This window comes from Gavia stellata, chromosome 17 (genome assembly GCF_030936135.1).
Source record: "Gavia stellata isolate bGavSte3 chromosome 17, bGavSte3.hap2, whole genome shotgun sequence".
Classification (NCBI taxonomy): domain Eukaryota; kingdom Metazoa; phylum Chordata; class Aves; order Gaviiformes; family Gaviidae; genus Gavia; species Gavia stellata.
Genome location: NC_082610.1, coordinates 13,456,136 through 13,480,506, shown reverse-complemented (window position 1 = coordinate 13,480,506; position 24,371 = coordinate 13,456,136). Strand labels below are relative to the sequence as shown.

General features: G+C 42.1%; 1 protein-coding gene across 5 annotated transcripts in view; it reads right to left on the bottom strand.

Moving 5' to 3' along the window:
- The window catches only part of DENND2B (DENN domain containing 2B), a 74,091-nt gene that overhangs the window by 26,619 nt on the left and 23,101 nt on the right, over positions 1-24,371 (bottom strand). For 3 of the 5 annotated variants that reach the window (XM_059825667.1, XM_059825668.1, XM_059825671.1), the window contains 7 exons: positions 22,667-22,763; positions 21,679-21,723; positions 19,306-19,490; positions 18,540-18,649; positions 16,242-16,311; positions 6,559-6,636; positions 2,455-2,595 (listed from right to left, as the gene is read on the bottom strand). In XM_059825667.1, the coding sequence (XP_059681650.1) occupies positions 2,455-2,595; positions 6,559-6,636; positions 16,242-16,311; positions 18,540-18,649; positions 19,306-19,490; positions 21,679-21,723; positions 22,667-22,763 (726 nt within the window). The remainder of the gene's footprint in view (positions 1-2,454; positions 2,596-6,558; positions 6,637-16,241; positions 16,312-18,539; positions 18,650-19,305; positions 19,491-21,678; positions 21,724-22,666; positions 22,764-24,371) is intronic. The other 2 variants (XM_059825670.1, XM_059825669.1) reach the window with 2 other exon arrangements.

Below are 24,371 nucleotides of genomic sequence, written 5' to 3'. Positions count from 1 at the left end.
TTTTTGTCATAGAGATATGTACATATATATACTTAACTGGGGAGTCAGGAAAAGGTCTTAGATGGTGACTTGTGACATCCCTTTAAAGTCTAATTTTCATACTTCGTCCATGACCTCAGGCCCTCTCCTTCCTTTTCTCAAATGCCTTTTGCTTGATTCCTTTATTATATCTTCCTTTTACTCTGCAATTGACATGCTCAGATGTGGAACTTGAAGGCAGAGGACAGAAAATAGAGGGAAAAATAACACGAAGAAGGGAGTTACAGAGGAAGAAAAATATGAAGTGCAAGACAGCAAATGATGAGCTACTGAGGGATTTGAGGAAACAGAAGGGAAAGAGGAAAAATTGGCCAGCCTGAAGCTGTGTTTAAATCTCTGAAGACATATTAACAGGAACACACATGTGTATATATCTCCTCCTTTCCGTACATCCAAAAATCACCGTCACTTTATTGCTTTAGACCACTTTTACGTTTTCATGCACATGACACCACATTCCACGAGCATACTGTATTGCGTTTAAACTTGAGTAGCCCTTACAAAAATCCTCAAAATCACACTGTTTTAAGGATATGATCAGCAGCAAGACCACAGGATACCGGAAACAAAACCTGTTCATACCAGTTTAGTTGTAATACTGTTTGTGATCAGTAACACAGGACTGTAAAAAGAAAGTCACTGTTAGAACAGTGTACAGATCTGGTTTTTTTTTTAAAACCTGAAGTACAGAAACATTATGGTGCCAGAGTATTATATACCCATCACTCAGCTGTTGCTTCAAACAGCAGTAAGAATGGCATCGTGGAGTGATGGTGTACTATGAATACCTCCTCGGGAAACACTGCCTGCCTACCCCTTTCTCATATTCAGTGAAGGTGCCCACTTCCGCTCCTTAGCATTGGGATTGCAAGCTCAAATCACGTTTATGTGCCAAATCATGAGGAGCTGGTTTTACTGCAAAACTTCCAACACTAAAATCTTGCTGCGGGGTAGGATGCAATGCAAGTTACAGCAGCTTTTACAAATGCCATGGATGTTTTCGGTTGCCTGGCAAAGCCTTCTGCTTCAGTCTGCTCATCACAAAGAAATACACTGTCTACTTCCCAATTAATCATCATCTTTGTTTAGGCCAGAGGAGCCACAATGGAAGGACAAGATTCTGTTCCTAATTAAGCCAGTGCATTCCATTTAAATAACGAGTTTGTACTAGCATAACAGAGAGCAAAGCTCAGCCAGAAGAGAGTTGTTTGTTTGTTTGGAATTATCTCAATGTTTTTCTCTGAGAGAGTTCAGAAGCTTGAGCAGAAGATAGAGAAGTTGCAGATCCATAGTTCCCAGATATATTCACATCAAAAAAGCACTATCAGATCTTACCACTGTTAGGCCAATCAGCCTTTCAGTTTTCGTTTGCTTCTCCAGGAGAAAATGCTTGTGACTTAAACATGCCTTGTAAGTCATTTATACAAGGAACCCTTTACATTTCATACCAAGTGACATTACAGGCCCACTTCCTTGAATTCAGTGGCATTACAGTTGGAGAAAATATGATTCAATGTAAAAATAGTAATAGCACTGTAAAACTAACCCTAAGGAGTGTAAAATAACCCTAGAGGGGAATTCTTTTTCCTGCTTTCACTAACTGGGCCAAATTCTATTCCTATCTGCAGTAATGTATTTCTTCTATATGCTCACCCACCTGAGTGAAGCTACTCTATACTTACATAAGGACATGCAGAGAGCAGAATTTGACACGGCAAATGACTAGCAAGCCTCAAGTTACAAAAAACTTCTTAAGCAAGGCACCAATATTGCCATTTTCCAGTAAGACCTATGTTGTATAATTCTAGGCTTCTAGCTACTTGAGTCAGTAATAAAAGGAAATTAAATCTATTATATGTGCGCGCACACACACACAAAAACTTTTACATGACATGCTTTTCCAAATATAGACTATTTCTTTGAGGGCCAGTTAAAGGGTATTTATTGCCAAAAAGAGCCATTTAAATGCTGCTGGTCACTCCTCCTACCAAGGCCAGGACCAGCAGTAATGAGGTTTGCAATGACAACCAGATGCTGAACTGTTCAAGTACAGTCAGCATGGGAAACCTACAATTGCTTGTTATCACTGCGATAAAGCCCAGCAACACTGTCATTCTGTTAACTACACTAGGCCAGGCATACTAGGACATGTGTGTTGTGTTTTTTTTCTTAAACACAACTTATTAATAAATGTAAAATAACAAATATGTAACAATAAATTGACTGATAATCATCAATGGGAACTAGCATTAGCATATCAACACCGGTGCAGCTCCTCCACTGCTCATTTTGAGGGTGTGCCACCTCACATGCCTTGCAGTATCCATATGTTTCCTCCTGTTTTTCTTTTGCTGTTTGATATTGGAGTGGTGAAGGGGGAGGCTTTGACTTTTAATGTTTGCAGCCGCTTTTTACCTCGTTTCCAGCTCCAGGCAGAAAAGTTTTGACTTTGATTGTCTTTCCAGGTGCAGGAAAAGGAGATTCCATTAGACTCCTCATAAATGGATAAACCAAGGCAGCAGATATTCCCCTTCTCCTTTCAACCTCATCCAGGATCTGATCCATTAGTAAGACATAAGAGAGAAAGAGACAGAACATGTCAGCACCACATACACTTTTGAAGCATCATTTGACCCACATGTGCCTAAGCACATGGCAGATCTAAGTTTAATTCTCCTCTGCCATGCATTTCTTCGTGACTGTTAAAGCCATGGGATTCGATCATACTCTAAAAATATTTTTTCCAGTTACAAAATGGAGCCTGTTTGTAAATGCAGTTACACAGAGACAAGGAAGTAATAATAAATCTAGAAAGGAGACAGAAGACTCACCATGGCAAAAGGGATCTATATTGTTGGGATTTTGCCTGAACAACAGGGTGAGCTGAAGGAGAGAAAGATCAAGACAAATTCCATGATGACAGACCAGGTGTCAGCATCAGATCTCAGTGGTACATCTTGAAATTTGTATTAAGGAGAAGCACTTTCTTCCGCCCTGAGCACTTCTTCCATTTCAACTGAGAGGGCAGGAAAAAGCCAGACCAGCAAGAAAAGCAACCCTGCCACACCATGATACCAGCAGTGCTCCACCAGGAAAGAGCTCCTGGAAGAGTCCCGGCCGTGGCTGCAGCAGTCACGTCGCAGTCTGTGCTGAGCTGGAGCCAGCCGTGAGCAGCCTCATGAAGCATGCCCAGCTGTTTACACTGGGTGCCTGCATTAAGGTCATTTTCTGTTTGACATGACACAGAGCAGGCAATCTAGTTTTGAAATGAGCAGATGGAACTTCTTACAGATAGAGAGGACTATTATTTTCTTCTCTCTTTGGTCACATGGGCCAACATAAATTAGATCACAGCTAAGTTTTCCCACATTAGACAGACTGTATAGATGATAAACCTAAAGAAGACAAGAAAGCAAGCTTCAAAGCAGTTAGTGGTTTGACCTGAAATGGTGATCTTTTAACCACCACTCAAGAGTAAAAGGCCATACAAGAGTTAGTGGGTTTGAGCCAGGCATTTTGCCTTGTTTCTCTTGGAAATGCTTTTCACTGAAACAGAACATTGAGAGATACTTAAGCAGAAGCACGATAGCTAGTGACACCAAACACCAACAGAGGCATTCACTGGTGCATAGCTTCCCCTTCCTCTTTGCAACATAGTAAAGACTTAACTAAAGCAAAGCTGGCCCTATATACGTAGCTTGTATTCCAGTCTGTGGAAGTGGCAGATAACCATAAACGAAGATATGGATGTCATTCTTGATGTAATTTGCAGCACAACAACTATCCTCACCAAACAAAATCAGCTGCCTAATGGGAAGTAGTAATGAACCAAGGCTATGCCTCAGGTCCCTTAGTGCTCCTGCACACTGCCAGCACACAACTGTAATGTGCCCAACACCCATCTCCTTTTCTGCAATTGCTATTTGATGCTTTATGTTACTGGCATTGGGGGCCGTGTGTGTCATATTCCAGTCCTGACAACCTTCACAATACAAATAAAAAGGAGCATTTAAACTGAATAAAAGTTGAAGAGAGAACTCAGAAGATAAAATAGTCAAAAACATCTGTTGAAACCATGACCAAATGAACTGGCCACAAGTAAGGATACCTGTGGTTCTCAAGTCTGTCTTAGCAGTAGGTATTACAGCAGCGCGCATAAAAGGCTTTGAGGGACATGAAAATAATGCAGGCTATCAGAAACAGGATGATAAACATTCTAAACCAGAGGATTCCTTTTGCTTTTCTGATAAATAATATCCAAGGTTTAATATCTCATGGTCTTTCATCACTCAAATTTTTCTGTAAAGACAACTGTTTCTTGTTTTCACTAATTCAGCAAAGTGCACCATCATGATTGTTTTCCTCTCACCAGATTTATCAATGAGGACAGCCCAGGTTCGTCTTACTAGACTGGAAAAATAGACTGTCTTACTTTTCAAGAACTTCTGTCTCCATCCACACCACATCTTTCTTCAAAATCAACAGGCATGCTAAGGCTCAAAATATTCCTCCTTCATTTAACAGCTGTGTTGTCCAAACCCTTTCCAAATGCGGTGCTTGGAGTGTGTGCTAAAGAGCTGTGCTAGATCCAGCCCCAGGCTGGAGGCAGCCCTGCGTGCTGCCAAACACCCGGCTCTCACCCCAGCGCCAGTACTGTCAGGAGGGGAGCAGCGCTTTGTAGGACAGTACCGCTGTGGCCAGACTCCAGCGTGATCGGGTCCTTTTGCAGCCCAGCCCCTACACCAGCCCGGTAGTTGAAAAAGAGCACAGGTGTGTTACAGCCCCATTCAGGGCCCAATATGCGATTGAGCGGGAGCCAGCCTTCCTGCACAGACCAAGGCTTTGAGGCCCGTGTGGCCAGGGCCTGCCTGTCACAATGGCTGGGAACAGCCCCTGCTGAAGCCAGCGAAATTACACTCAGTCGTCAGCCTTGGGTTCACTTTGGCTGGATGATCAGACACTTTTTTTCAAGTGACAGATTGAACTGGGAAAGCAGATTATTTGCAATTTTGGTATGACCTTCCTTGTCTGCTGCAGACTTTATACCTCAGCTACAACGTTACTTGGTTGTAAGGAGGATACTTGAATTTTCTTTTTTTCAATTTTTGGGGTTTTTTCCCCTCTCACAAGTTTCCCTTTGAAAATTAGTGCACTATCAAAATTAGATAAAAACATAAACGCAAACAAAGAGCCTCAGGACATCTCTCCATACCACATGTTTGGTGAGCTGTGTTATCCTGCCAGAACAAGGCATTCCATTTTGCTCACAGATATCTGTGTTTAGATACATATTATGTCTAAGAGACATTGTTATAAACCCTTGATTTCAGAGCTTTATGAAAGGTGTCAGAAGCAGAATTGCAATTAACTGTTGCAACCCAATTGTTTTTCTTCACGCAAGATTTGTGTTAAACAAAGTTTTATCTAGAAAAGCTTGAAGTTTGCTTTGAAGATAACATTCTGTATTAGATCATAGGAACAATATAAATGCTATGATTTTTATTAACTTCGATGATTTACATGTTCTTTTCAACTTTATTCCTATACACATGAACAAGAAAAACCTGTGTAAATTCTGTGAGGTTTCCCATATCTGAAGTGAAAATCTCTGGCAAATTAAAACATTTCTATGAACACTGTATTGAAATTGGAAAAGGGGAAGACAGCCATTTGACATTAGATATATCATTGTTCTCCACAGATCACCAGCAAATCCTATACGATAGGATAGGAGCTCTTCTGTGCTCACTGGATTTTGCAGGACATGCTCTCAGAGGACTAGGAGGCCCTAAACTGGCAGCTAGAGAGATATTTCAAATGTTAATCAATCAGAAATGTTATTAATAGTTAATTTTAATAATCTTTTGTCTTACAAAAGAAGAATGCTTGCGGCTCTGGAGCTGACTGGCAGTTAACTGTTTCTATGGCTATTCAATCCCTCAGTTCAGCTGCAATGCCCTACTCATTGTCTTGAAACTCTTGTGTCAAGAAATGTATTACCTAGGTAAACTACATCAGCATACGACGCAACTTTGGATTCATTAACGTGGAGGCCAGTTAAAAGGTTATCCATGCTTTCCTAGCCTCCTAGGATAAAAAAAAAATGTCAATAGAGCTAAGCATATAGAATACACTTATCAAATAATCTTTTTTCTTAAGCTCGTCATTCCACAGGGTATTGGAGTAAAAGTGGTACTGGCCCATCATTCAAACTGTGGATGCCAAGAATTACAGCTCAGCACAGAACGGCTTTAGAAAACAATGGAAAAAACTTCAGTCAGCCAGATCATACAGACACCCAGATGTTTTTTGAATCAAGTTCTGCCTCAGTCACAGAAGTAATAAGACATTCTTTGATGAACCCAATAATAGGGATGGAATATCCAAAACAGCAACTGTAAAACACAGTTATCTCCCATCAAAGGAAGAAATTCTTCTCATCTGGTTCATCACTGCAGATGTGTCTCAGTAAACAATCAAATTAAAAAGTAATACTGAAAAAAAAAAAAAACTTCTTACCTTGGAAAATAAGTCAAAGCACCCCAGCCGGCTGATGACACAATAAACTTCAGGTAGGCGTGGGCCTTTTCCACTTGGCTGATAACAGTAAAAAGGAGATTGAAATTACATATGAATTTGGAGTCATAAGGAAATACACTTCTCTCTCTGATCACACAGTTGGCCACCATGTGACATCTTTCACTATCCGTTTCTCCATCAAAATAGCTACTCTTGGAAAAGCATCATATTTCTTCCATAAGACAGGAAACTAAAAAGCATAAATACTGCTTATCCACTTTGGAAATCAGAGTGCATTGGAGCTGTATTCCAATATCTTTCCAGCTTTCAGCCATAAAAGCACATTTAACTACGACTGTAACTCATGCCTGTGCTATCATTGTTCTCTGCTCCTGCTGCGGCACAAGGAGTGGGGCCACGTGCTGGGAGATGAGAACTACAATGCTAAAGGAGGTTATGACGGCTTTAGTTCCCCACTCACTCCATGATGTTCAAAGAGAGTTCAGCTTACAGAAAGCAAGCTCATAGACCTAAACAAAGACAAGCTGCATGAGCTAAATCATTAAGTTCCTCAGATTAATGCACGATAAACATGAAACTCTTAAATAACTTAAACAGTGGCAAGTATGATGCACATCTCCCAAAAAAACCCAAAAAAACTATGAAGACCGTCCTCTATAACCATCGTACTGAAGATATTTCCTAGAGAAGCAAATGGTTTAAATTGGCATAACTAACACATATTCCCTCAGCATAATGGACTCTGCAACCCTGCCTATAACGCTGCAGGGAAAGGCCTGTCCGGACTGTGTGTGAAAGAAGGGCACAACCAGTTGCTGGATTCAGCTTATTTACTGGAGAAGAAGTAGAATTAGGCCAATACTGAGCACTTTAGAAAAACCATCCTCACTGTCAAGGTCCTCAGAGCAGAGAGCTGGTCTGCCTGTGTCCTGCATGTGTACAATGCACGCAGATGGCAGTGACATCCATGTATAGCAGCTTCCCACTGTATTTTTAATAAGCTGTGATGCAGCATTCCAGTTTTGTGTAGTTGCAACTGATTTTCACCAGATCAGCAGGCACACAGTTGCTAGGGGCTGTTATTTTAACAAGGCAGCTTGTTGACTTCAGATGCAGTCACAAGGAGTCCCCAAGATAAAATGCAAGGAAGTCCTGATGCTGCCTCATCCAGGAGCTACGTCCATCATGGCACAGAATGGCTGCAGGTATGCTAGCAAACCCCAGTACCGCAGCAGCAAAAAGCTGAAAGTGGGGTCTGAGACAAGAGGCGAGGCTGCGTACTTCCTTGCATCTCATGGAGTCAGCTGCACTTGTGCCACATGGAGTGAAAAATGGCTGTAAAAGAATCACTTGGCATCACTTAGGCTCTTTCCACAGCTGTACATTATTGATATGCAGCAGTGACAGAATCATCTCCATTAATAACAACTCTGTGATAAAGGAGCTCAAGTCACTATTTCCATCAGCTTCTGCCCACTTGTACATTTAGCCAAAGTGGCTCATCATCTCCTCTGTATCCACACAGAAAGCCAGTACATTTTTATCTTTGTCTCATCATTAGACTCTGCTGATACAATGATTAACTTCCCCACGGTGTGTTTGACATTTACATGCCACACAGATGTCAGTCAAGAGAAACTGAGGGATAGCTGTACTTTTTAAATCTGAATATTGCAATCTAGACTTGGACAGTCAGCAGGTGCCTGCCTGTTATAATAAAGACCACAAAAAAATACCAAAGCTAAGTGAATACAGATGAGTCTATTTCTGGATCCAAACCTGCTCACTACACGTCACATCTCTGAAAAAGCAGAGCCCTTTTTTGTCCATATTAGGTATAAAACCCCTTCTAAAGGCATTGAGTGATTATATCAAGCATGTGGGATTTTGGTTAAAATCATTGTGTCAAATCTACAGGAATGCCGAAGCCATGCCAGGACCCTTGGATAGCTCCCAAGCAAGAGCTGTCTCACTGAGTGCCAGTAAAAACATCACATTCCTGGGTCATCTATAAGACCAGAAACAATAACTGCTTAGCACTTACTCAAAGATTCTTCTTTATGAAACATCATTGCTTTCAAAAGTCTTAAAGGCTACATGTCTCTGAGAGCTGGGATTCTTCCCTCCTTGCGCTCATCATATAGGACATCCTATTCTGTTATTTCAGAGACTTTTTCTTGCAAACAGCACAGCCTCCCAGATGCATACAAATCATCTGTAAGAGGCAGCAAGCAAAAGCCTTGGGCAGAGCCATTCTGAGGGACAGGACTTCTCAAATTTCTAACACTGGCAACTCTTCACATAACCTCCCCTCTCAGCCATTAGTTTACACCTCAAAGATGGATCTAAAACACCTGCTCATTGTGCTTTAGTTTGCTTCTTTCCCAGAAAAACATCGTATGGGACATGACACTCCTCCCTGCTCTGTCTGGCCTCCTCTCTCTTCACTAGGTGAGACTTGGGCACTGGGTCTGGCCAACAGTACTGGTTCAACCTCCTCTCTTCCCAGAAGGGAGTGCTTCCAAGTTGCAGGCTGTGCTCTAGAAGGTAGCTACAAAGCCTTGGAGTCATGTTCTCCAAGGCTCACTCTTCCACACAGTGAATAGGTCCAGTTCAGGGAAGCTGTATGGTAAAGTAGCACAGCTGAGAGGCATCTGAGTGACTCTAGCTTGATGCACTGCACTCCTCCTGGAAGAAGAGGGATGGAGGGGATGATGTTTTGCTTTTGATTTGTTTTCAATTTGTTTTCATGGAGCCCAGGATATTTTCAGCCTTAGTCCAGTATCACGAATGAAAATGCTAATAGGTTTTGTTGGTAATGAGACAGTTTCCCAAGAGGATGAACATAAACTGACAAGAATTTGGCTATGAGATGGAGGAGCTAAGATCTGCATCAGGGCTGGTCTGCAAGTGGCTCAAGACAATCTTTTTTATAGTGAGTTTAATCTGAAGTTTACTGACTAAAGCCCACTCCAAAACCTGCTTTGGCAGGAGAAACAGAAGGCATTTACTCCAGAAAATAATCCTGCCATTTTTCTCTTTCAAATCACACCTCCCTGCCCATGTGCTTGAAATCTAGGGGAGCCTTCAGAGAGCTCCTCCCCATCTGGCATAGCACTGAGAGTCTCTCACACACTGCACAGACCTGCTTTCAAAGCAAGTCAGGCTGTCCCTGCAGCGTGCATACTTGCCAGCCATTCAGATACATAACTTAGTGGTTTGGGTTTTTTAAGATACTGGGGAGGCTGTGGAGTGTCAGGAAAGCTCCTGGTTTCACAGGCCCAGGAATAACTGGGGAATGCTAGTCCCAGCATGTTGACATCAGAGGAACCAAAGCAGTGGGAACCAAACACATTTTTCCTCCTGCACTTCCCCTCCCAGCTTCTCCCATCTACCTGAAGATACACTGTGTGGAGAGGAAAGGCAGCAAAAACAGACCTACCAAACAGCAAGAAAGAGAAACATGCATCATAGTCGTACCCGCCATCTGAAAGAAGCAGGAGTGCAGCAAGAAACAGACTAGCATCAACCTGAAGACTCCAGAAGGCTGTGCTCCTTCCTCCCCAAAATGGGACAGGACATCTCGGCTGAGATGTAAATAATTCCCCAGAGAGCATTATTAGGAAAACCAGAGGAAGCACTATGGGCTGCCCCAAGGCCAGGTGAAAAAGGACCATCACAAATGCACAGCAGCAGCTGAATTGTCTGAAGGAAGCGGCCTTTGCAAATCACATGCATTAGCTCTGCATAAGCCTCTAACATTCTGGGCTCCCTTTGAGACCAGAATTGTAGATGCTTCAATTGCAATTAGCTGTAATTAAAGCAATGATCATATGACAGAGATAGTACATAAAAATACTTAACTCTAAATGACAATGCAAATGCCATTTTCACACACATATTGTGTAATGTTTACTCCCTTCTGCAGGAGAGTGAAAAGGACGCTATTTTAATTCTACCTGGCTCTAGGACTGTCTTGATCTTGGAACAATGAAAGTTGCAAATTCAATCCAAAGTTTAAACAGGGAAACACGATATTCCTGAATAACCTCCCAGCATATTTCTCCTGCTCAGTTCTATCAGAGCCACACACAAGCTGATGGTGTGCATAGCTTGAATGTATGACATCAAGAAGATAGAGGAGATGCCTCCCATGAACATTTTTCTGCATATACTGGATAAGGCTTGGCAGTTTTAGAAAGAGAGAGACATGCTGAAAACCCAGCAAGGCTCCTTCTTGGGAAGTCTGCTGTTTTGTTGCTGGCTTAATTTAAAGAATGATGGACCTATGAATACAGAGACTGAAAAGGAGGTTTGCAGAAATCAGGTTATTGTGTCAGATCAGATCACAATCACATCCTCATGGCCACACAAGCCCTAGCCTCACCAGCAAGCCAACATATCCAGAAACAGAGATGTTCCTTAATGGTGTCAGGAATCAGAACAATTCAAAAGTTTAGAGTCCAAAATGAATATGTCCATCACAAGCCAGCTTCTGTGGCAACTCTTGATTCCTTGTTAGGGCCAATCCAAATTCAGACCATGAGAAAACTGTGGGTGTTTTAAATCCGAAAGCTTGTCTTAAAATCGTCTTGTTATATGTGAAACATGAACTTCTAATGCCAGAGCACCCAATGTGCACAGGGCTATCAAAGGTGCTTGGGGGAGGACAGGATGGAGGGAAGAAGGCAAGGGGAATAAAAGGTTTTCCAGTGAACTTTTTTCAGTTCCATAAACACTAGTCTGCATGCCACAAAAGTTGCTTTCACAATGTAGCGAATTCCCCTCTCCTGCCCCAGCAAATGCAGGATGAACTAGTCCCACCTAACAACTGTTTTTCATGTTTTAATGTACACACTTCATGTTCAGGCATCCACTCCTCCACTGACTGCTGGGGCTGGCTCGTCTTAGCCTAGAAAAGTGCTGGAGGAGCATTTTTTATGTGAGAGGGAAGAAAGAGGTAGGATAGGGTGAAACAGACCCTGCAAGTTTTCATATTATTTCTGCAAGTACAAAGTTACCAGCCAAGAAATCCTGACATTGTCAGGCTTTCTGCTCAGAGAACTGGGTCTTCTCAGATGTCTGCCCTATATGATAGAAATGTGCGTCTCCTATTGTTCCCATGAACCATGGGGCAACAAACTGCAGAAAACAGACTGGCACAGCTGTGGATCCCAGCCATAAGGCCACTGACAGCCCAGGCTGCCGAGGAGATGCACTGGATCCAAGCATCTCCCAAAGGATACAGGCGTGGTGTCTCTCTGGCTGTCTACACCCTTATTCTGGGCTGCAGAGACCATTCATGGCCTCCCAGTAAGGAAAGTTTTGCAGACTTTCCAGCACTGGTGGGTCTTGCAGCTGAGGCTCTGTCAGGAGAAACCCGCTGAGAAGGTCCCTGCTTTCACCACTGTGATCCTTGCCTATCCACTGTGCTCTGACTGCTTGGGGTTGCACAGATAGAGAAGAGCTAAGACTTCAGTCACACCCTTTAGAAAACAATTTTTGAACATATTAAATCAAGGCAATTAGTAAAATGAAATTATACACTAAACCAAATTAAAAAACCTGTATTTTACAAGGTACACTCAGATTCATGTTACAGCAGCTTCACCCCTGTTCCTTCCCCACCGTGTGGGTCCTGCTGTTCCTGTGCTCCTGCTCTCCCTTCTGCCCCTGCCCAAGTTGCTGCCCCGTAGCACCAGGGGTATTGTAATGTCCGCTGGAGAGGGCCCTGACCGATCAGGTGAGGCTAAGCCCTCAGCAGGAAATGCTCAAGTCATCTTTGCTGCTGACATGTGCGTGTCGCAGAGCCACAGCCTGAGAACAGCTCTAGAAAAGAGCCTAGCAAGTTGACAGATTAATTAGTATGGAAAAAAGTTAAATTAATCTGAGTTATTAAAGAAAAATGTCTTATTTGCAGTAAAATGGCATAGTAGTGAGAGTTAATATCTCTACTATATATTCGCCCATTTCTTTTTATATGAAGATGCATACTTCTCACATCAAGTCACTAGGAAAGCTGTTACACGATCGCCTTGAAGGTATCAAGATGTAACTGGAAAATTTCATGCTATCTATGGAAGTGCAGATTGTTTGCTGTGGTACAATAGGTTACATTCCATACTAATCCTGTTCCAAAATGAAACAAAACAATATAAATACATTTAAAGGGGATACTGTACAGGATTTGTAGTACAAACAGAACATAATTGTCACCGTATCCCGTGAGGTAGTTTTGGCAGGGTTTTAGCACACACCCCCAAAGAAAGGGATCTGGAAGAATCTGAAATCTGAAGGCAGAAAAGAAATAGTGGAGCAGTTTGTTCATATCACAGCATGCCAAAGGCGAACAAGGCTGACAAAAAGCAATTGTTTCATAAACAAAGGAATCGTTAACACCAACCTCCGCAGAAGACACAGTCAGCCATCCTCACAGGATTAGGCTGGTTGGCCCATCCAGCACAGAGCTTGCTGCCAAGGACTGCCAAATGCTCTAGAAGGTGTGGGACACCTCTTGCTGGGTATTACAAGAGCATCCCTCGCCAGGACAGCTGGCGAATATGTTCTAAGGAATTAGCCTCACAGCAGTTGGCTTGTCTTGAAGCATAGCAGTTTATAATGATTTTAGGGTTTTCTTAAGGTTCTATGATATACAGTATGGCCCTACCTTTCTCTTATGTAATGTTTGCCAAAAACTGCATGTAGTTCCTGAATTATGGTTATTGTATTTGACAGAACTTGTGGGTCAGGAATGGGACTAATCAGAGGAGATGCTGTGCACTCCTGGACATCAGACCCACCCTGACTGAAGCTTTCAGAAACTGCCCAGGAAATTGGACACCTAAATACAAAAATCTGCTTTACAGCCCAAGCCTCTGGCATATAAACAGTACCTGCAGAATTTACCTGCTCCTTGTTGCCTGTACAAACTCTGTATTTGCATATATGAAATAACAAAGTATGCACATGACTGTAAATAGAAATATCACACTGAGATACATATCAGTAAGGCTGTTCCACCCATGCACCAACATTTGTAGGGGACAAGAAATCATTACGCTTTGTGACCACAGCTGAACCCTATGGAGAAGGTACTTCAGGTAACAACCCCAATTCCACCATTTCTCCCAGCAGGACAGAAAGAGGTTGCAGGATCCAAAAAAACAGCAAATGTCTGCTACTTTTGCCATTTGCCCAGATAGAGAAATGCTAAGGTGTTTCTCTGCAGCTTCCAAAATCCTCTTTCTTTCTAAGCCCCAGACTGTGCCAGTTTTGCTCTCAGAAGGTACATCAGGATTTGCCCCAGAAAGGGACAAGCTGGTAAAGTACATTGGTATCACTCCACTTTCCTCTACTGGGTAGGCTGTACCAGTGAGATGAGACACGTCAGCTTCTGCATGTCAGGTTTTGGAACCAGATGAAACATCCTGAATTAAGTGATCTCCCAGGGCAGCAGCAGATCAGCTTTATAATTATTAGATAGATTTAGCAAGACAGTACTTCTTTTTTTCCTTTTTTAAATTACTTTTTGCTATCTGGTTGATTGATTTTTGCCATAGCCAATGGAGGATAAAATCAATCTCCAATACTGTCTCCAAAACACCATTTATATAAAACTGTGTAGTATTGATTTCATTCTGTTCCCAGTATTTCCTGCTATGCTAACCTATCTTCTGCACCAGCTGAAAGTCAGTGTTCTATTTTTATGTTGCCTTTAATGTAGGGTAGATTTCACTGAGCCTTAAGTGAGTAAAAAAAGCCTACATTAATCTTTCATTGACAAACTAATTCAACATTCCTGTGCATATATCTTTTTTATTGTGGCTGATTATTTCAGTCTCAGCCTGGTCTATGGTCAACTGTTTTGCATTTCATAAACGTAAGCTCTGTGCATGATTCCAAACCTGTTAACATTGCCAGAAATATAAGTCTTAAACCACCTTTACCTGGTAGAGTGGAAACATTCCATAATTTAATTCTAGTCAACATTTTCTGAGGTTTTGTTACTTTTTTTCCAAATATACCTTATTATCCTTTTAAATGACAAGACATTAAAAAGTAATTGAATTGTACTGCTGCTCTACATCTTGTTATGCATATTTACACCAGCCAGGATACATTCTAGGTGCTCCACTTGTTTATCTCTGAATCACCCCCTGACTAGTCCTAGATTTACTGCAACACAAGCCTTCATTGACATTTCCTTTCCACATATAAACCTTGTCGTGGCCCACACTTACACATTGTGTTATACAGAGTAAGCGAGTCTCTGTGATGCTACCTATGGCAAATACCGCCCACAGAATTGATAAACAAGTTTTCTGTTACGTTAGTTTAAACGAATCTTCTTACAAATAAAGGAACCACACACAGCAATACCTCCCAGACAGAGCATCTGCTGTCTGCATGACAAGGAGCTTTGCCACAGACAAAGAGCAGGGTAAGAGCAGGGTCAGGTACAGGCAGCATGCAGGATGGAGTGTGCTGTTCTAATGACAGCAGGTTGCTCTATCTACTGGAAGCCACTGAAAGCTCCTGAAGGCAGCTGCTTCCTGCTTAGAAAAATGGGAAGTCATGCCAGGGAGGGAAGGAAGGGGAAAGTGACAGTGTCCCATTCTCTTAGATAGGGGGTACCTATTTACAAGTTTGCAATGCTGCTTCAGACATTCATTTTGCACAGACAGTATGCAAAATGCTCCTGCAGCATCCAATATCCATATAAGCTCTCCAATCAAGTGTATGCAACTGTCATGTGAACAGTACAGGAGCCATGGCTCCCTGCCTAGTCACTTGCAACCAGCTCCAAACCTATCCAAGAGGTGATGAACGTAGGCTGGTGCTGCTGTATGCTTTGCTGTTATCCAGTCAGATCTGCAGGATGGACAGCAAAACCCCTGTTTGCACTGTGCTTCACCTGCCTTAATACACTTTGCAAGCCTTTGTGCAGTTTCCTCCCTATGACGTCCCGTCCTCCCCCCAACACATACACACACTGCCATGCTCTCAATTTATCAGTAACCAGTGACTTTCCAGGTCATGAGACAAAACTGTTTGGTAGGATGAGTCAGGTCCCCACACCACCACTTGACCACCCCTGGTCACAAGGACTGAAAAGGAGCCTGAGAACCTAGACTTCCTAGCACTGGCATCAGCTTATTGAATGGTCCTGAGCAAATGGTGATGGTGGGCTGCTCTCCACCATGACTGCCCTCCTACTCAACAGGCTGGCTTATTTACATACATCACGGACCTGCTGCAGACTGATTAGGCAGTGCTGACAGAGTACTTTGGAGATGTAAGCAGCTGTCCAAGAGATAAATGCTATTCACAAATGTTTAGAAACACCACATTTGCCTGTGTTTGCAGTGTTGCAGTATTTCTGATTCTGCTTGAAAGCATGTAATATAAAGAATTTTAAAAGTAAATGCTCACACAAGAAACTTTCCACATTCTTATGCATTTCCTACAAGCCTTGGGTTCTATTTGACTGAGACAGCCATTACAAATTCTTATTTCACTTGAACTCCTTACATTTCCAAATTTCAAAGTGAGTAACTCTGTTTTCTTTTAAAACCATGAGAGGCACTCTCAAAGTTCAGACTATGGTTTTGAGATATTGTTTAACAGAATTCTGCATTTTGAGGTGAAGATGATATACTTACCAACAGCCTCCTGCAGTAACCAAACCGCCGGCTCCCATCTTCCCCAGTCAGCATGAAAGAGAAGGTCTCACTAGAAGAAAATAAATTGCCCAGATCTTAATATCAGAAATACAGCATAGCTACAAGGTAGATCATTTAGAAAGGGACACTGACATCCAGTGAGAGACTCTACCCACTGGAGAATCTTCTCTCCCTCTGCCCATCATCTGGACATGCTCTGTGAACAAATTCCATCAGTAGTAGAGCAAAAGTATCTGCACAGTTGTGGACAACCTAGCTATCTTATTATAAGAAAAGATGGGTGCTGAATTTCAGTGACATGTCAGTCCCTTTGTACCGCGGAAGGAACACAAGAATCAGATTTTGAGGGCAGTATTCAAATGCTGCATCTCCCTTAATCTTTAGTTAGATCCTGTCTTTGGACTCTGCTTTGTTCTTAAAGGGAGAACCTTAGATATTCTCTAAGAGTAGAGAAATTATTTTCTAATCCAGAAACAACACAGATTTCCAAAATCCAGGTCATTTTATATCCCTGTCTAGGATAAGTACCATTTGTGACAGAGGAGTAGAACAACAGTTTAAGGCTATAATTACAGTACATGTAAAGGGATAGGTCTGTGAATTTGTGCCTGGACTGAGAAACATTCCTGATTGCTTTGCAAGTTTTAAATGGCATTATATAAAACACTTTTTCTTTGTGCTGGAGTGCCATGGTTTATATAATTATAGCTGTATATGGGAGGGATATCTTGTTTCACAAACATGGGCTCATGAAAGGTCTGTCTAGGAGAGCGGCAGCAGAAGACGTGAAATGCTGTGTAGGCAGGGCTCTGTGCTTCTCATACCAATGTTGACCACACAGTTGTCCACTTCTCCTTCAGTGTTTTGAATAACTCACTATTCCGGTGCTTCCACGTACTGAATAATGCAGCCAAGCAACACAGAATATAACATGGATATGTTGCATGTGCCATACGTAAGCCAATAAGAAGTTCCACACATATTCTTGGCTACAGTAATTCCTGCAGGTGAATGCTAGTTCCTTGTAACTGTTCAAAGTCCCTCTAGACACACTCAGAACAGGTCTTACTTCATTTACACACGTCTCAGACCACGCATCTTAAAAAGCCATCTCATATTCTAGGGGAATATGGGGAGACCTCACCTGGAGTACTGCATCCAGCTCTGGAGTCCTCAGCACAGGAAAGACATGGACCTGTTGGAGCAGGTCCAGAGGAGGGCCACAAAAATGATCAGAGAGATGGAACACCTATGAGGACAGGCTGAGAGTTGGGGTTGTTTAGCCTGGAGAAGAGAAGGCTCTGGGGAGATCTTATTGCAGCCTTTCAATACTTAAAGGGGGCTTATAAGAAAGATGGGGACAGACTTTTTAATAGGGCCTATAGTGATAGGACAGGGGGTAGTGGTTTTAAACTGGAAGAGGGTAGATCCAGTCTAGATATAAGGAAGAAATGTTTTACGATGAGGGTGGTGAAACACTGGAACAAGTTGCCCAGAGAGGTGGTAGGTGCCTCATCCCTGCAAATATTCAAGGTCAGGTTGGACGGGGCTCTGAGCAACCTGATCTAATTGAAGACGTCCCTACTTACTGCAGGGGGGTTGAACTAGATGACCTTTAAAGGTCCCTTCCAACCCAAACCATTCTATAATTCTATCCCTTCTGCCTATTCTACTACTTCTACACCTCAGATCAACAGGTTCTGACACATCAATGTGGGAGGGGGGGGGGGGCGGGAAGTGGAAGAGATACATTTTTTGAGGTTTCTTTTGAATGAAAAAGAAAATGCAAGCCTGGCTCTCCCTTCCCTTGCCCTTCTCCTGTAGTCATTCATCTCCCAGGGAAGGAAGATATGGATCCTCTGCTGGCATAGAGCTCGGCTCCAAAAAAGGTCTCAGAACAGCAATGCTTGGAGCCAAATAAAGAGGTGTCCTGCAATGTTAGAGAAGCGTTCTGGGCTAAATGACTAGGACAGGTGGTGGGCAGGGCCCTGTCCTTTTTAAGATTTATTTTAAATATTTCATTTATTTATGCTTTTGCATTTAGCACTGAGAGGAACCTTCAAACCTCTTCCCCGCAGCCATACAGGCCTGTGAGCCAGGCAGAATAGGGAAGAAAAATAATACAGAACTTAAAAAAAAAAAATTAAATACAGCTGCTTAAGCCTGAAGTGGCCAAGACTCAAACTGCTACTTCCTTAATTGGGCATCAGCGAGCCTGTGGCTGCTCCAGATGCACTCCATCAGCACTGTGCAGCAGAGGAGCACCGGAGAGTTTACCTGTTGTATTCAGAGACAGGGAGCCAGTCCTTGGCATCCGGAAAGCAGAACTGAGGGATTGCCTTGAGACGCTCCTCCGCTTCACGCATTTGCTTGGTTGGTCTTTCTAGCTGCGGGGAGAAAATTGAGGTTCAGTCAGTTATTGTTAGTGCCAGCTTCACAGCACCTCTCAGGAGGTGGGGTTACTAACGAGCTCTGAAGAGCAAGGGCCCATTAGCTTGTTCTTTATTTGTGCTTGGCAGAGTGAGGCATGACCCCAGGACAGGCTTATAGATGCTAGGACAATAGAAGTAATCACTGCTGGGTTTTAATTTTTTTTTATTTTTTTTTTTAATTGCCTGAAACTCCCTTGTTGCACAATGGCCACTTAAAACACAGTACTAACTCAAATTCCTTTCTGCTGCAAGAGCACAAGAGAAATGCCATAGATCAGCAAAAGTCTTTCCATTGACTTCACTGAGTTTTGGAAAAAATCCTAATATAGCCAAAATGAGTTAGAAGTGAAATATTTAGAAACTGAATTTAAACACAGTCTTTAAAGCACCTACCATCAGACCAAACTCTCCAGCACTGGAAAAGATACATTTTTAAACAGGGAAAGCTTTCAGTCACCTTCTCTATGCCCTTTGCTTTGTAACAGATCAGTTTGGAAAAATTACGAAAGCTAAATAATTAACTCCATTTAAAAAATAGATTTCTATTAATTTTCCCACTTATTCCCTTTATTGATCTTAGAATGAACTGTACGTAAGAATTTTTCTTTTACCTTGGGAAACTGATATGTCACTTCTGGGAGGTAAGTGTTTTTAGAGGGCTTCTTTCTCAGTGACACTACCACAAAATACTCAAATAACTCCCGTTCCTGCCATTCAATCAGCTCCAGTTCCAGGGTTCGATAACTTGGAGCCCTCTTCAGCATTGACTGGATGTGTACTAGACGCTGGGTATGAGCTAGCATTAAAAAAAGAAAAAAAGAGACAGATCATTACCTGGGACTGTAATCTGTATGTGTAAGCCACAGCCATTCACAAAGGACTTTCAATTTGCCAGCGTATTATTCCATGCATGTTCTCCTTTCAAAAGCAAACCTTCACACTGTAGTCTCCCTCACTAATTGCACCCATAAATCAAAACTCTTTCCAAGTACTGAAATGATGCAACACTAAGGCACTGAAATAATTTGTAGTTCATAACTGTTACCTTGCCAAAGTTCTGCTTTTTCTTCACACATAAGACTAGATTATAAACCCTTATGTGGGTATGCAAATACCCTATGGCCTCTGGGGTGACACATCTCAGGCCTGGGAAGGGGGAATGAAAGGAAAGAGGTTCAGATTGCCTCCTGTGGGATTGCTTTTCTTGTGCAAATTTGATTGAAGGGCAATCTTAGATTCATGGTCACATCCAGTCCTGATTCAAAGGTATGCCTTGATCCAGTGACTTGTCGCTAGACATCTATGGTGGACTAGTCAGTAACATCATTACCAGTTCTGGTAGACCAGTAAGTGAAAACAGCTAAGTAAAATGACCTTCCTGCATGCTCTTCCCCACCTCTTCACACCAGGATGTCTATGCAATGGCAAATGAATTATTAGCAGCACACATCAATCCCTTAAAGCTACATTCACTCACACTGCCCACAGTTTGCGAAAGGTAGACTGTCCCTTGTGGTAGGGAATAAGATGTTCACAAGCACTTGATCACAGCAGCAATTAATTAACAGAAAGAATGGGAAACCCCTTGATGACTAGCCATCATACAACTGGTTCAACAACACAAAAATGAAACATTATTTTGATAAAGCACTTGGGTCTTGGTGCGACTACACAACTAGGGAAGCTAAATCCCATGAAATAACCTGTCTTGTCCTGCCTTGAGATGGCTCCACACAGCTGGCCAGGGCTTCATATTTGCAAGAGGTGAAACCAAAGAGCCCAGCTCACCCCAACAGACGGGGACCCAGTGAATCCTGTCATGCTACATGTGACAAATGGATCTTTGGCTCAGGATGCCCTGAGAGCATCAATGTAAATATAAGGTCATGCAGGAGCAGTCAGTTAGTGAGCCATCAGAATGAAGACCCTCTGTTCCACAGCAATGGGGGAAAAAGCTTCCCAGTTGCCAGTGAAATCAGAATATCGTCCCAAAAATGAGAAAGAGGCCAGGCCCTGTCTGACTTCTTTCACAGACTATGAGCAAAAGCAACCCCTATTTTTTTTTTGAAACAATGAGAAATAGAACCAAAAGTGCTTTTGGGCTGGTACCTGTCTACAAAGGGAGCAATGAGTCTTTTTCCACACATCACTATGCAATGTCGCATACAGCCTGTTCTGGGTGGTCTTACCACCACCTATCTGGAACAAATCTGTTTCCCCAAGAAATTTTTTCCAGCAAGTTTTCCTGCATGAACAGTAAGCAGGTGACATCTGCAGTAGATAGACACAAATGCCTGCCCCTTATCTTATAATCAGAGCTCTGCAGTCTCGTGGCTTTTTTCCCCTCACTTACTAACAACATGATAGGTTTTTAGTAAAAAAATCTGTTGTTGCTGCCTTCAACTTTTTTATCGTTTTCTCTGTGTATCAGGACTCTTGAAAATGAGGGACTAATTTACTGGCGTGGCTCAAGCAGAGTTTGTGCAGGTGCTGTGCACTGATAAAGGAATTTCTACAATTTGGAGACTGCAGACCTATAAAAGAGTATAAGAACTGCTACGCTGGATCAGACCCAGAATCTTGCCTCCAACAGCAGCTAGCTGTAAACACTTAATGCGGTGTATGAATAAGAAGAGAGCATATTTATCCAATCTGATCCCTCTAAGTTTGCACCCAGTAGTCAGTCTGGAAAACATCAGCATCTGTGAAGTGGCTGACAAAGCAAATCTATCAAAGGTCCTGTTCTTCATTATATGACACAGTTGCCAAATCCTTGTTAGATCCTCACAGCTCATTTTGTCCTTGCTTTCCACATTCATGCTCCTGTGTTGGAAACTTCGTGAGCTCTGCAGTAATGGAGTTAGCATAGTTCAGGAAGGAAAATATAGGCCATGGACAGAAACAACGTGCAGCAGCAGGAGAATGTACATTGATAAGGTCTGTGACAGTGGCTGACTTCAAGTTATTGAAGGCTGACCCCTTACCTTTAAACCTGTCGTCTGAGTCACTCTCACTCTCGCTGTTCTCATCTGAGAAGGGAATAGAGGGATCAGTTAATGCAAAACCAAAGCAAACATAAACTTCGTTTACTGTAGTGAAACTGGGAAAAATCGTATCTCACACTGAGCCTTGTGATCCGTGCATACTCTCTCCTCAGTTTTAAAACATCTTGAAATAAACAGTTTGAATGACTCCTTAGATTGTGTTTTCTTTGGATTAAGTTTCCATTTTGCTCGAGAATAACATTCATTTTGATGAAAGTTGAAAATTCATTCTCCATTACAGCAATTGGTTGCACTGAACCCCCATCTATGCTAAGCTACGGAGGTGAATGTGCCGTTTGGAAAATTGATTTTAACCCTTCCACTTCTTTTTCAGACTTCAATTTTTTGAAAAAAAAAGTTATGCAGCATTTGAGAAGTCAAAGTAAGCCTTATAAGCTTTGTCTGCCTGGGCAACATTTTCAATTACTAGAACTCACCGAACTGAGTGAGAGTAACATGCAAAAGTAACCTTATGACAAAATGTATTTCTGAGGTGTACTCACATTGAAGCTCTGTTGTATTCCTACTACAAACATGGCCTGAATTTCTTTTTGGCCCCTGCTTTTCCAGAAGCAGTCTGAAGCGCAGTATGAGTTATATTCACATGCCAGGAAAAAGCATGAATGAATTATAAGGTCACTGTGAATTTTGGACAAAACTTACAGGTGTAAATTACTCAAAAAGGGAACTAAAGAAGAAACTGGGTAAGTCCAGCTGATCATCGGTTTAATAAGATAGACAATGCTGAGAATCTCCATTATTTTTAACTGATTCCCATTTTCTCCTCTTGCAGACACAAAGTTATCATTGTTCATAGAAGAAAGTTCTAAACAAAGTAGAGCCCGGGGTAGATGTGGAGGAAAGAAGGGAATCTGTTAATCCTGTAACATTCAAATGGATTCACTGAACCGTGATGCTTGTGTCATACCTCGTAGGGATGCTGTCTCAATATTGGACATTGAAAGTTTCTTCAATCGTTTTTTTCCTCTTTTTGCACTGTAGATGGAATTGATTCTTTGGACAAGCTGCAAAAAAAGAAAATGAAGAATCAGTAAGACCAAACACTTTTCTGCCAGGAGACTTTTAACTATTCTATCCAAACAAAGAATTTGACCACGGATGATAGGCCAGCTGAACCCCCCCAAAGCCTTTACTATTTCAAAGCGCATTTCTTATCTCTCTTATTTTGAGTCCCATGTGTTTGAATCACTTATTTTGAAACTCACTCCTTTACTTATGGAAATATTTAAAAAAAACAATTAAATAACTCAGAAACCTAAATCCCATTTTCAAAAATCATGTAGACATTTGTAATAAAAGCACAATGAGCCTGAGGATTAAAAGGTAGCTGTTATCCTCTACCACCTCATTCCTCTCTCTCTCTATGCTATTGTTTCTCTCTTCACTTGCATTGTCTAAGTAACAGTGATCCATTAGCCATATCCAAACTCTTATGGACCTTAAGAACACATTCTTATTTTGAATGTGAGTAATGTGTGTATTAGCACCTCTCTGAACTGAGATTTTAGTGTGTTCAAATAAGCACAGAAAGAGATGGCCCTAACTTTTTAAAGCCTTTTCAGATACAGAGTGAACCAGCTGCTTTGAAGCTATATCGTATCAGCTGAGGATCTGGCCCACATGGACTTCTCCTCCCTCCCCCTCCCAACTCGTGCTGTACTTACCTTACTTCATAGGTGCTGTATCTACTTTCTCCAATCTTATCCTTATCTACAAAAGTATTTTGAAGTTAGCTACTAGTACTGGCTTTTGCTGGCTTTAACCAGCACTAGCCAGAATTTTAACTCCTGGTAACACCTTTATGACTTCCCTCAAGAGGGCTAATGCAGATAATAACTGTCTATCAAAAAAAATCTGAGGTTATGGAAAATATTAATGAGATAACTTGTGTTTAGTGCCTTCAACAAGAGGTTGGGATTACTAAGAATTAGTAATTAAACAGAATATTATAACTTCTGGAGAGGCATAAATATATAGCAATTAATCTTCATAAAGTTTTTATGAGTCAGGAATAGTCTATTTCATTTCATAGCAGCTTTAATCATAGGACTATAATACATTTTGCAAAAGCTGTTTTACCTCAGCTTGCAGAGAGAAATAAACTCAGTGAGAGAAATTAATTCGCTGTAGACACAGTAGAAAGTCAGTAACAGAGCACAGACTGGAACAAAAAGTCATGCAACCCCTCCAAGAGAGGAAGAGGGTCTGGCCCAGAATGGACAGTTTGAAGTGTTAAAAACCTCCCTTGTTTTCCTGCTTGAAGCAGTATCAGGGATTTTGCCTCTACATGTTGACTGAGCCATGTGCAACCCACCAGCAAGGCTCAGCTGGAACTTCCCCGCTTGCAGCCATGCACCTGGCTCTGCCCGCTGGGAATCTGCACAGCACCACGGCAGAGCCAGCAAGATGAAATCCTGCCCAGCTCCAGTGCATGCAGCGGCCCAGAAAGTCCTCTGCAGAAGGACTACACAAGACATCAGGAACCAGTAGTGAGGGGCCTTGCCGGCATTTTTCACTCCCCTCGCTGTGCTGCTTGGCACTTTGTCTGCTTGAGCTACTTCACCAGGGGTAAAATACCTGCACTGTGGTGAGGAAAGCCCAGATGTTTAAAG